At 33.4% G+C, this 13,699-nt stretch overlaps 1 protein-coding gene across 1 annotated transcript; it reads right to left on the bottom strand.

Annotated features, from left to right (window-relative positions):
* Positions 1-445: 445 nt before the first annotated feature.
* On the bottom strand, positions 446-8,426 carry LOC105647087 (Transducin/WD40 repeat-like superfamily protein). Its single transcript, XM_012233077.4, has 8 exons — positions 8,259-8,426; positions 7,719-7,867; positions 7,536-7,625; positions 7,134-7,266; positions 5,786-5,904; positions 3,653-3,720; positions 2,541-2,589; positions 446-1,629 (listed from the first exon to the last, which is right to left on the bottom strand). The coding sequence occupies exons 2-8, from the start codon at positions 7,809-7,811 to the stop codon at positions 598-600; spliced, it is 1,584 nt and encodes a 527-aa protein (XP_012088467.1). The 5' UTR covers positions 7,812-7,867; positions 8,259-8,426; the 3' UTR covers positions 446-597.
* Between the last annotated feature and the right edge of the window lie 5,273 nt (positions 8,427-13,699).

Genomic DNA, 13,699 nt, shown 5'->3' with positions numbered 1-13,699 from the left:
TTGCAATATTAAAACTTCATTATTTTTATAATAAGAATAATAAGTTTTTACAAATTGTTTCTATTTATCCTTTTTTTTTTTTTCGGTATATAGTAGAATTATCCTTGTTTATTTTCTATGGATCTAGTTTATGAGCAACTCATAAATTAAGTATGCATGAGTTATTCTTAAATAGACTAAACCAAATCTAAAGATCCATCCATAAATCAGACAAATGAAAATAAAAATTTTTTTAAAAAATTATTTTTATTATTTATTATTATTATATAATCAAAATTACCCTCGGTAAAAATCATTTTTCATTAATTTAATTCATAAATAGAGTTCCAGGCCGATTCTAGGCAAAGCGATCCCTTTTCAAATAAAGGTCCCTTCTTTTCACTCGTGTTAATTTGCGAAAAATAAGAAAAACCCTCTAATAGTCCAGTTACAAAACAGTCTAAACTGCCAAAAGAAAATAAATATAAAAATAATCATTCCTTTTGAGAACCAAAACTCGAGGATACAGTTTGGTTATAATTAACCACCATTGGAATACATTTTAAGTTAGGGTAAAGAAAATTGATTTGAAAAAGAAAAAAAAAAATTTCAGCACATTCAAGCTGTAGTGTTTTTGCGTTGAAATCTCTGCAAAGCTGCTGGTAGTGCATTTTCCTCGTTAGTTTTCTGCTTCTTTTTAGCCAATTTTTCTTCCTCTTTCATTTGCTGATCCAAGAAAGGTCTCTTGGCTCTCCCAATAATCTCCTTTCTCTTCTTTGCTCTCTTACTATCCTTACTCCTTCCTTTTGTTTTGTTCTTAAAAGTGGTGTTCTTGACAGCTTCAACAGCAGCTTCCATCTCATCTACCATTTCTTGTTTCGTCAGTTTCTCTTTCTTCTTAACTGGCTTCACAGTGCCAATCTTTGATGGGTCCAACATGATTGTCTCGGGCGGAAGCTTGTCAAGAAGAGACCGAACTTCCTTTTCTCTCCGCTGTTTAGATGTTTCAAATGGATTTGCTAACCAAGTATCAAAGTTTGGTTCTCCGGACCCTGGAATAAGAATTGAAGACCATCCCATGGAATGCCCTATGCCAAGAACATCTTCATATGGTCTAAACAATACTTTTCCTATCTGGTAACCTTTCACCATAGAATGACCCATATATCTGCTATAATCCCGGGATTCTGAGAAATCTCTGAAAACCTGAACGAATGATCCAGTTGCAGCGGCTAGCAATCCCTTTTGACTGAAGTCCAAGGTCTTTGCATTGCCTGGCATGGTTTGGAGAACCTCGAACTTTCTCAAGTCCCAAATCTTAATTTTCCTTTCCTTGCCAGATGTGGCCATGAGATGGCCATTAGGGTGGAATGCCATTGCCGAGATAGGACCAGGATGACAGAGCATTTTGACAATGGGATTTGAACTGGTGGGTTTCCACATGCTCACTGTACCTCCTGAATGACCCAAAGCAACAACCCCATTGAAGGGATTAACTTGCATCACATCAGTACGACCTAAACCTGTCCGGATATTACCAATCATCTGACCCGTTGTGACATCTTGATAACGGAGCTGCCCAAATTTGTTTATTGATGCCAAGAGAAAATGGTTCTTCAAAAACTGAAGCCGTAACACTGCACCATGTTCCTGTAAGGCTCAAAACTTAGAACTGGAATAAAATATCATTCTAGAAAGATCAACAATCAAGAGTTAGACGGTTTCCTGAAGGTCCCAGAACTCAACCTTCCACAACAGAGTATAACATGTTTGTATAAGCTTAAAATCCAAAAAAATAACCCAATGGTAACATGGGATATAACACGGTTCATGTACACATTCTAAATATTAAATAAAGCATTTAACTTGAAACCTGCACTAAACTTCAACATCCTATATGTTCAAGTTCATAGTAACTTTAGATGATGAATGATCATGTATAGGTCCAAAGAAACCAACACAAGTAAATTTTAACCATATTGAAACAAAAGGCAATGCATCACTTCAATTCTGAATATCAAATTTCTTCTCACTAGGATTGAACTCCAATATGAGATAATAACCAAGACAAAATATACTATTTGACTTCTTATAAAGACATAGCTAGCATTCTTGGTGGGCAGGTTCTGCATCCCAAAGTATGTAGTTGGTGTGACAATTTCAATCATAAAGGTCCATATAACAGTTGAGAGTCCATATAATAGTTGAGACTTGAGAGAGCAAGAGGACCAGGACAAAGAGATAAGCTCTTTATATATAAACTCAACTGGAGGGCATTTCAGTCTTTATAGAATTTGAAACTGATTGAATAGCACAGGACCCTTCAAATGTAAGCCCTAGATACTAGGCACCTGTCATAAACTAGAAAAGCTAACCCACAGAGACATGGGAAATGAAACTACACCTCAAGACACAAGAAATAAAACTACAAACAATGATAAAACTACAAATAATTATAACAGTTTAACCACTTCAGGCAAAGTTGAATAGCTTCCTGAAATTATCAAAGGCCCTTGCTGCAGCTTAAAGAGATTCAATGCATTTAAGAACAGTACACTGACCTTTAAACAGTGCAGTTCAATGCCATCCCTATTATAAATATATGGGTACCTGTCATAACTTAAAACTCTTAGATACAGATTTCAGATAATAAAGTTATATGACAGGTCAATATTGAGAAATTTAAAAGTATAGAATTATAGATAACATTTTCAGTTAAAACAAGTGGCAAAGATACTTGATTACACTAATAAAACAAAAGGTTGAAACACAAGTTCATTAAACTTTAATTAGCCCAAATGGGCAGGTCTTACCTAGCAATTGCCATGATTACACTAACAAATAACAGTAATAAGGTTAAACTAGAACTTACATGGGGAATAGAAGGAAAAAGGATGCAGCTTGGCATTTGCATAAAACGCCAAACACACAGTTTATTGACCGTGAGAGAAAGCATAACTACAACAACACAAACCATATAACTCCAAAACTGGCTCTGGTGAATACAGCACTTGTGCACATTATCTTAATAAAAAATGATGTGTGATAAAAAGAAAAACATACGAAGCCTATACCTATAGTGTCCCTTGAAACTTATACATCTGTGTCAAAAAATTTGAGAATTAATGGTCTGATGATAATATTGAAACCTACAAGACTCTGGATGACCAAAAGAAGCTTTGATTTTTGTACCAATATGATAAAAATAAAAAATAAAAAATAGGAAACAAAAAGAGTGTTGATCTATGAGGTTATAAGCAGCACAGGAGTGAAAACATTAAATTGATTGTCATGCATCATGATAAATAGAAGTTATGTACAATAGCACAATCAAATAATGGATAATTCTTAAAATTGAAATAACATAATCATTACCAATCAATTGCTAAGATGACAGCAATCAGAATTGTGTCAGAGTTTAATGTCAAGCAATTAATAAGCGGCTACTGCATATGAAAAATATTGCCTCAGTTCTCTATTTAAATGTTTGACTTGGTGTTAATTTTAAGAAAGAAGCAGAATATTTTGCTTGATTCCCATTTCCTCATAACAAAAGTTTACTTAATGTAGTGCCAACAACTTATCCATCAAATGGCTGGAATATCCAACAGACGACAGGCATCAGTCATAAGGAAAGAAGAAAAAGAAATGAAATGGAATGAAAAGAACATACTTTTTCTGGGCAGTGGCAAAGAAGAGCTCATTATGCAGAAACACAATGTCACGCACCGTTTCCCTAACCTGGGGAAAAAAAAAGGTAGTTAATTATTCTAGACTTCTGGAAAAGCCTGAATGGATGATAATGATAAATCCCAGAAAGGGGTGAAAAATAATACAGAATTTTCAAAAGAAAGAATGACACAATAAAAAAACCAATTTCTAGTAATTTGTTATCAGCAGCAAAAGATAAAAATAAAAATGAAAATATCAGTCAGAGCCTAATTAAACAAAAATAAAACGATTAGATATCATATATATGCCTAGTCATTTGGAACCTAGCACTTGAATCGCATGGACTTCATCACACTCTTTAATATCACAGATCGAAATTTGTCCCCTTTTTTCCAAAATTATCTTATGTCAATCACTCCTACAACTTCACTTATATTGCAAGACACTTTTTAATGGTATTCCATTTTTCTTTTTTGTATGTCGAAATTGAATGGTATTCTTATTGTACCACAAACTGAACCAACATATGAAACTCTCATTCATTGCATTGAACAATTAATGAATTAAACTTCAAAATAGTATTCAATCTCTTGTTATCAAAGTTCTGAAGGTCAAGTTTGAAACAGATTGACAAGAGGGTGGAAAATTCATAGTATTCCTGGGTTAAAAATAACTTCACCAAGTACCTGCTACTAGCAAGTCTGATAGCAGCTTGTTACCAAAAAGGTTCCTTAAACAAGTCTCTCCTACAAATTTTATGGTCTGAAGGCATTTAGCTCTCTCAATACAGTAAGGTGATCCAGAATATTCATCCTAGTGCATTGATGGCGAATGTCTCAATTCAACACAATCGACTAAATTGCCACTTCTTACAGTTTTTCAAAGTCCTCAAGCCAATATATTCTGAAAATGGTGCTCAGAAGTAGCACAATTTTGTTATCCTATCTTACATTATGATTACCAGTGTCTAGAAAGAAGAATTTCTAGCATGCCAAACATTGTGCCTGCAAGAAACCTTAGTTTACATACACCAATAGACTTTAGTAACTTGCATGGTCAGTTTATTTAATTTTTTTCTAATTTCTAACCTCCTATGGAATCATTGAACCATTGAATCACCAAAACAGTTTTAGAACATGTCTATCACACTAGATATAATGAAGAGTACTCTTGTACTAGTCTGTCTTTGATAAATAAAGTTCAGCCACATTTTTCATTGGGCCCACGAACTGAAGAAAGCTTTTTCCTGGACTACGGACAAATTAACTGCTGAATTCCATGTCAAACTGAAGTTACTCAATTATTGGCATCAGGCTTTTCTTAAGAAACTAGGGTGATTCAAACTTAACCCGCAAACAGAAGAAAGAGCAGGTGCGGCCCTGTGTGCAGATAATTTACTGCATTACATAATCCAATTATGAAAGTGTCTCAAAAGTACTTGTGCAAAGTTTTATTTCCCACCATCAACTCCCAAATATATTTAAAAGTATATAAAAACAACATTCAGATGATAATAAAATGAGATTGCCACTTGTACATTCAGAACCCAGGAACAAACTAATACACTAGGTAAAGCAATCTAAACCTCTATGGATATTTAGAAAACCATGCTATTTAGTATGAATTTTTCTGTAGGTTTATAAGGCCGCAAATGCATTTATAGCTGAGATGTTCGACCTTCCATATGTTGTATAAGTTAGTTAGACAAGACTTATATTATAAGTGTTTGATGTCACAAGAAATAATTGACACTCAGGTTAAGGATTGGGCTTCTACAAAGCTTGATTGTCAATCAATTGGATATCAGCAAAAACTGCTGTAGAAGAGAAACATATTTAAGAAAAAAGCTATCATGTTTAAAAATTAATGAACTCGGAATCTTATGATATTTTTCAATCAAGAATATTTAGTTCACCATAGCACTAAGCTCAACCAAAAAATATCAGCCTACTGAATTTGCAGACTAACCTTATATTTAAAACATAAAGAATTCCAAGAATTTAAAAGAGACTGACCAAAGAGTGTGAAAAAATCTACAAATTATCTGAGCATCATTATAGCAACTGCAAAGTAAATACCATCTGTAATCCATTCACATCTAAGGTCATGTCAACCTTAAAGTGGAAAGGCATACCTGCATCTCTTTAATTAGGCTCATAGTTTTCATGTCTACCATTGCCATGTGGCCTTTGCGCCCAGCTACAGCCATGTACCTTCCACTTGATGTGAAATCCAGAGTGTATGGACCAAGATCTGCACATTTAGGTTGTGAGAGAGTTACTTCCAGGTATGAGCATTGCATAATTTCATAGTCAAAAGAGAGAGACTCAAACAAGAGAACTTTTATCTCAGAAACTAAGTGGGGAAGAAACAACATTTAATGATTTCAGGAATAAATCCTGAGCGTAATGAAAATAAGCACAAATTTAAGGCTCAATTTCAGTTTGATGTTGTTGTAAAAAACATGGCAACATTATATGAATCCGAAATATTTTACATGAATGAAAAGGATAGTACACCACAATTACCCTAATAACAGATAGAACTAAATGCTAATCGACATAAGTGGATTTTAATTTTTATACTGATTTTAATTTTTAATTTTCCCTTTTTCCGAAAATACTACTTATATATTAACTTTAATTTTGTTATTTCTCAGTTTTTTTAAAATTATATGTGTATTACATGATATCCACACCTCCAATCTGAATTGACCATTTGCATACACAAGCTACTAAGCTGAGTTTTCATGATCTTTGTTGTATGCGTAACGCTTGAAACATGAGCCCATACCGATAGCAAGTAATGCTAAGCAAGCACTCTAAGGGAATAGAAAATGCTCCATAATGAAACCCCAAGATCTTTAAACGACTGATTCATGTCTAGTTGTCTATAAATCTAATAGATCACACCAATGAACCTAGGCCCAAATCTACAGTTCATGTTTGGCATCCATTACTAAAGAAGCTAGTGTTTATCAAACTTGATCAGAAAAGTAATTACTAATTAGACATTTTAAGATTCCAAAAAGAACATAAAAAATCGCATCCATGTCAAAATAAATTGCCACTTTTAAGCCTACTACCACTTTTCCAAGCCAACCACACCAACCATTGAAAATGAATACATAATAGCTAGCTTTCACTCTTCGGGTGAGAGACCTCTTCAACAAAAAGAGATAGAGTTGCACTGTTTACTTCCATTTCCCCTCTTTCCTTTTTTTTTTATATCAGTTTCTTGGAAATCTTAAGACTTCGCAGTAAGATCCCCATCATTTGAAATTTACTCCTCTTTTCTTAGTTTCACTAACAGTCTCACTCTGAAAAGCTGAAACCAATATTTGCTCATTTGAATTAACAAGTAAGACTATGCACGCACACATAACAGGCATCATTGAGATATTCAATAACTAATCTAGGAAAATTGTTGTAATAGATGTCCAAATTTTGATTGTAAATAAGGAGCACCAAAAACATGCCAACCTGGTAAGATTATGTCATGTTGATTCTTTTTGCTTGAGATATCAACTTCAGAAGCAATAGCATCTTGTTTGATCCTCCATGTCCTTTCAATGCCTTCAGCCTCAAGATAGCCTTCCTCACTTGGCATAAGCCACTGATTAGAAGAATCACACATTGTAAGGAACAAATACAATAAGTGCATTCCGTTCACTGAAAGAGCAAAATGGGTGGAGAAATACAATATATATTGGTTATTAAAGTGAGAGTACCATAACATGTCAAGATCATAAAAAGCCTATTTATTGAAGAAAATATATTTGAAAAATGATTTCTTTTAAAATGAAAATCAAGACCAGAAATGTGAGAGGTGGAAAAGGCAAAGAATTGAGACAAACTAGAGATAATACCAAACAAATAATTCACCTTCTCAGCCTTGGCAGCAGTTTTTGCAGATATTACATGCAATTCTTCTCTAACTGAAAGTTGACCCTTTAGTTTTTTGTCTTTCAAAACCTACAAAACAGGGAGAAATCACAATGCAACAAAATAAAAACAACAGCAGAATTCTGCCTCTAGAATAAGAGGTGTCAACCATCCATTGCTTACCTCTAAATTAGCACCTTCTCCTCTGAGGTACTTCTTTTCTTTAGTTTCCGACTCTTTTGATACATCATGTAAATCAAAACGATCTTCCATCATTCTCTAAAGTTCTGAACAAATGTAATGAAGGAAATTTGCCAAAACTCCTTTTTTTCCTATGGATGAAACAAGAAATCAATAAGAAATCAGCTCAATGGGAGGAAAATTCTTTCCAGAATCGTCAGTTTAGAGCCTGAAACAGTAAATGCCACCAGTAATCAAAAATCTCAAGCACGTATTTTACGAGCAAAACAAACGAACAAAAAAATGTTCAAAAGAATGATGATTCAGTCAAATGGAATATTAAGAACAGTGTGAAGTAGGAGACCTATTGGCAGTGATTGAAGAAAAGATGGTTGCAGAGAGCTAATTGCTATTGTATATAATCATAGCAAATGTGAAAGTCTTAGTTAAAAAAAAAAAAATTAAACAGTAGCAAAAACAAGGACAACTTGTGGTTCTACATGAAGATAATTAAGCTTAAAGCTTAAGCAGTAGCAAAAATACCTTGCAACTGAGAGCCACAGAGCTTGTTGCGGAGATGGCCGCTGTTGGAGTCGTGGTCGATGGATTCAATATTTGGATGAAAGGCAAGAGGCAAAGCAGCGACTAGCGATCGAGTGAACAAGGAGACGACGAGATTTGGAGTTGGAAGAATCAACTTCGTACGTTTTAACCCTACCCCAAACGTTTAAAACCCTGCAACAAAACGACGTAGCCTTGATGTGTAGATTAAGGGGTGATCATTTAGTTAAACCGAAATGAGGCGAACCGAGTAACTCAATTGAATACAGTAACTATGATTAGGAGGTGTAATTCCTAAAACGCAAAGATTTTTAATCTTTTCAGTAAAGTATGCTTACCGAGATCGAATTTGTGTTTTTATCCGATCAAACCGTTTTCTTTATCCCAAGTAAACAAAGCAAATAATTTCGAATAAATTGGAAAAAAACTCTATATTTTATGAAATAAGTAGATGTGAGTAGAAGTTTGTATTCTTAATTATTGTGAACTCTATTTTTCTATTGTGTAGGACTCCATTAGGGTTTCACTAATGTAACTATGCATATGCGGCCTCTCATCAAAAATAAACATTCTTGTATTCTCTCTTATATTTTGATTTCTATTCCTTTTCTTTATTGTCTCTAGTTTTATATTATTTTATAACACTATAAACCTAAAAAAAAAGACCAAAGCCTACGTAATCTAAGGTTTAAACATTTTTTGGGTTGCACATGACCCGTTATAACCCGACCCAATCCGAGCGACCTAACCCAATTTGGCGGGTTTAAAGATATAATGGGTTGGATTGAACGAGTCATCTTTATAATTTGCGGGTTGGGTTGGGTCACGGACTCACTAGATAAACCCGTAGACCCGATCCAACCCATAAATAAATTATGCATTATTTAGTTAATTTGATTTGATTTGCAATTTTGAATATAAAACATATTATATAATTATATTACTATGTATTTTTAATTTTACTGATTGTCTTTTTTATTAGAAAATTTAATTTTTCATTGGTAATTATGATTATGATGATGAAAATAATAATCATGTTAAGAAATTTAATTTTAATGATATCATTGGAATATATTTGTAATTTATGAAAATTATTGTATAATTAAGTTTTTAAGTATATTTAATTTTTTTTAGTAATCCTCTTAAAGAGTTGTATTTTATTGAAAAATATTATTATATTTATTTGACCTGCGGATTTACATTGAACTCGTATCCAATTCAACTCTTTTATAATCCGCGGGTTTACATTAAACCAATCCAATCCATTTATAATCCACAGATTCATACGTTTAATAGTTTGGATTGGGTCAAAAAAATCATTGCCGCACATTTTAAATCAATAAACCTGACTCACGTTAAGTCTTAACCATTTTGGTGGCTTAGTCAAAGTGGTTTTGATTATAATTTATTGCTGTGTTTTTTTTTTTTTTTTTTTTTTTTTGGTAGAAAAAGGAGAGAGCAAAGCTCTAAGAAGACAAGCAAATCTAGAATAGGTTACACCTATAACATCATGCAACAACCAGTCCTCCAAACCTTGGGGAGCAGACTCCAGAACATGAGTACCAAGAGGAAAATTACGAGCAGCCTTAGACAGATAGTCCGCACAAAAACTGGCTTCCCGGAAGACATGAACCAAATTGCAAGATCAATCCTCCTGCAGCAGGTGCCTAATGGCAAGAACAAGTTGATTCATAGCACCTGAAGCCTGAGTCCTGCCATGTGTGAGATCAATCACAACGCCACTATCACTCTCCACCATTAGGAAATGAAAATTACTTTGTTTAGCAATTCTTAAACCTTCCAGAATAGCCCATAACTCTGCATTCGGAACTAAGCATCTGCCAAGATTAGAGACAAACCCAACTAACCGTTTCCCAGTGTGATTTCTAAACAAACCTCCACCACTTGGTCCCATTACCCACCACCGAAGCATCAGTATTCAGTTTCAGGAAAGCTTCTGGAGGAGGAGACCAGCGTACCGACGTGCACACCTTGTTATTAGGTGCCGAAACCAAATCCGGCTTCAAAAACCCAGGATTGTGAATATCCTTGGCCACAAAAAGAATATCTCGAAGCAAGCAATGGATATTCACCTGTTCATCCGCAAATAAAAGCTTATTTCTGCTGTCCCAGTTTTTCCAGCAACATAAGCCAAAAATAGTGGCCCAAGGAAACCCAAAATCATGCACAAACTGGGACGATAAATTCGCTAATGTCCGATCCTCAAAGCTTAGATGCTCATTGAAGAAGAAATGCAGAATTGAGTCCCCAGAGCCAACCAAACTTGTTGAGCAAAGCAACAATCTCTAAACACATGAAAAGCATCTTCAAACATCCCCATACAAATAGAACAGTAGGGAGAAGTGGAAATGTGCCTACGAAACCTCTCCACGTTCGTTAAAAGCTTACGATTCACTGCCAGCCACAAAAATGTTCTCACCCTTTACGGTCCAACCCAAATGCCAAATAACATCCCATTTTCGCCAATTCTGCAGGGCCTGGTTATCGGACAACCACGCGTAAGCTGACTTCACTGAAAAATGCCCAGACGAGGTCAGCTTCCAATAAAGATGGTCCCCACTACGATCGGGCGAAGGAGGCAGAATACCTGCTATACAAGTCAGCAAGGAAAGGGGAAGAAAATGGCTAATCTTAACCCAATCCCAGGAGCCATCTGTTGTGACATAATCAACAACAACTTCATTGCACATAAACTCAGGAATAGCTGTAATGCAACATCAACTTTATTGCTGTTATTTTGATTCTTGCAATCTTTGGCTTTCTATTTGTAGAAGGAACGTTGAATCGGTGAAAAGTTCATAAATATCTATTGTTCATAATTTATGCAAAAAATAAAATAAAATAAAATATCACACTTATTAAATATCTATCCAGTAATTGAAAATTATGCAAAATTAGATTTAATGGATACGATTTTAGAAGTTAATGTGATTAATAAATGTAATTTTAATAGTTGAAGGGTTTAGTAAGTGAACCGAAACAGTTAAAATTTTCTTGTAAAATTGAAATCTCAATTTTATTTATTTTAGCAAGCAAATAAACAATATATTCATACATGTTTGTAGGTGCGATTTTATTAGTCGTATTATTTTAATATAATCTTAGTTTTGCAAAAGGAAAATCAGAATAATTCATTTTAGGAGTATTTTTAAAATACTCTATATCATCCCACCATTGAAGTTGAACCAACCAATAAGGAAAATAATGAAAATCAGATAAATTGAAATACTGTTATCAATTTATTTACTATTCTTTTATCGGATTTCTAACCCTCAGTGTGTTTCCTGAACTTGTTACCCCAGCCAAGGACACTGTTGGTTCATATAATAATAATAATAATAATAATAATAATAATAATAAACTAAAGAACGTGAAAGAAGATGTCATGCATCACGTGTATGTGTATATGTATTATTTATTAATATTAAGTGCGAATTAAAACTTTATGTTATTATATTACACTCTTACTCTCAACTTAAATAGTAATATTTTCTCCCAACGGGCAGTTTTAGGTTTTAAATTGTTGCTTTAATTTGATGTCTATAGTTTCCCATTTCTTTTTTTCTTTTTCTGGGAGTGATGAATAAAAAAAAAAAAAAAAACATAATATTTAAGGTGTTTGAATATCCATTATTTAATTTTAACTAATGTTAGAAACTGGCGATGCGTGGAGCAATATTAAAAGATAAAATAATATTTTATAACATCATTCAAAAATAGTAAAATTATATAATATAATGGTAAATTGTATCTCATTGTTATATGATGAAAAGTTACAATGTTAAGATATATTTTTTTAAGTATTCTGTGAGGCCTTTTATAAGGTATGCAATAGCAAAAGTCATACATAATATGACCTATATAAAAAAATGCATACACACTATTAATGTATTTTTCAATAGTGATAATAATTTTGAGAATTTAACTAATTATATTGAAATAAGAAATTAAATATTTTTTTATTTTATGTTTATGATTTATTATAAATGATTATTTGTTTATTTAAAATATTAATCTATTATTTATTTGGTGTAATATATATCATAAGCGTGTGGATGTCTTACTTTTTTAAAAATTATCATATCTTGTACGTTCCAATTTATATTTTTTAAATTGTTTATATATTATTTATTTAATAGCAATATATTGTTTATCCACACTTTTTTAAGCGTGGAATACTTATTGATTGTTTTGTAAAAAGAAATAAATTTATATTAATATATCAAATGACAAATAATCTTTTTTGTAGATATTATCTAGATAAATGAATTGTTTGAAAATATAAAACAACTGATATTCTTACAATTTTTTCAAATGTGCTAAATTGTGTTAGAATTTTAACATTTATCATTTTATAATCTAAAATAATGTCATGTGGAAAATTGTGCTATTTACACTTGGTTTCTATACAAGACAAACTACTCTGCTTTTATATGGCCTAATGATCAAATAAATCATGAACTTTACAAGTTTAATTTTAACTAATTTTTTTAATTTTAACGATCGATGCTACCAACTTTTTTTTTTAAACAGTTGTAGCCTCCGTCAACATTTCGTTTGGAATTTGCTGATGTGGCTGTTATAGAGTCCCACCTTCTACCAACACATCAGTTGACTGGGTATTCCACTAAATTCCATATAAAACATCATATATGAAATGGTGTCGTTTTTATTGTTTAATTGACTTCTGTTCCGCTTTCTCTTCTCATCCCCATATCTCGTCTCCTCTATCAAAGCTCTCTTTTGTGCAACAAGAATGGACGATCAGATCAAAGGCTTGATAGACGTGGCACTTGGAGCACGACGACAAAGATGAGGAGCCGAGCTCACAGTCCCAAGTACGTCAATAGTCTTCAAAGTAGGACAATCTTCCAAAACAATAGCGGTTTCTCTAGGAGGGACGCTTGTGTCAAAATTTGAGGCCGGTGGCCGTACGAAAAGGAAAGAGAAGGTGACACTATAAGAACCTGCCATTAGAAGCGGAGGGACAAAGAACGCCATTGACGCATTTTTGCAAAGCTCCTCATTGAGACTGAGATTGACGGGAACGAGAAGAAGAAGAGAAGGCTAGAACAATTGAAAAGTTTTTTTTCTCCATGAGAATCCTCCATCGACAAAATTTGAAGACTTGAAGAATTATTAGGATTAGAGGATTGTTTGATTCTTTCGTTGTGGATTTTTGGGGTTGTCTTGGATTAGGGATTTGTTACTGAAAAACACAAAGAGCAGGAGAGTTAGATTAACACTAAACGACACCAAAATGAATGAGTCAAAATAAGTGAAAAATCTAGTCATATTGCTGACTCAGCTGCATGGGACCTAATATGTCAAGTTAACAGCCATGTCACCCTTAATTGGATGGAAAGTCAACGGAGGCTATAATTGTTTAAAAAATAAATTGA

The sequence above is a fragment of the Jatropha curcas genome, chromosome 4, assembly GCF_041381405.1.
Source record: "Jatropha curcas cultivar XTBG-Jc1 chromosome 4, XTBG_Jcur_1.0, whole genome shotgun sequence".
Classification (NCBI taxonomy): domain Eukaryota; kingdom Viridiplantae; phylum Streptophyta; class Magnoliopsida; order Malpighiales; family Euphorbiaceae; genus Jatropha; species Jatropha curcas.
The sequence above is the reverse complement of the archived record's forward strand: the minus strand, read 5'-3'. Positions and strand labels throughout refer to the sequence as shown.

Coding starts and splice junctions, on each gene's coding strand:
- LOC105647087 (XM_012233077.4), bottom strand. CDS start 7,811: ATGATGGAAGATCGTTTTGATTTACATGATGTATCAAAAGAGTCGGAA. Junction 7,626..7,718: donor GAGAAGGTGCTAATTTAGAG/GTAAGCAATGGA, acceptor CCTGTTTTGTAG/GTTTTGAAAGACAAAAAACT. Junction 7,267..7,535: donor CTGCTGCCAAGGCTGAGAAG/GTGAATTATTTG, acceptor TCTTCTAATCAG/TGGCTTATGCCAAGTGAGGA.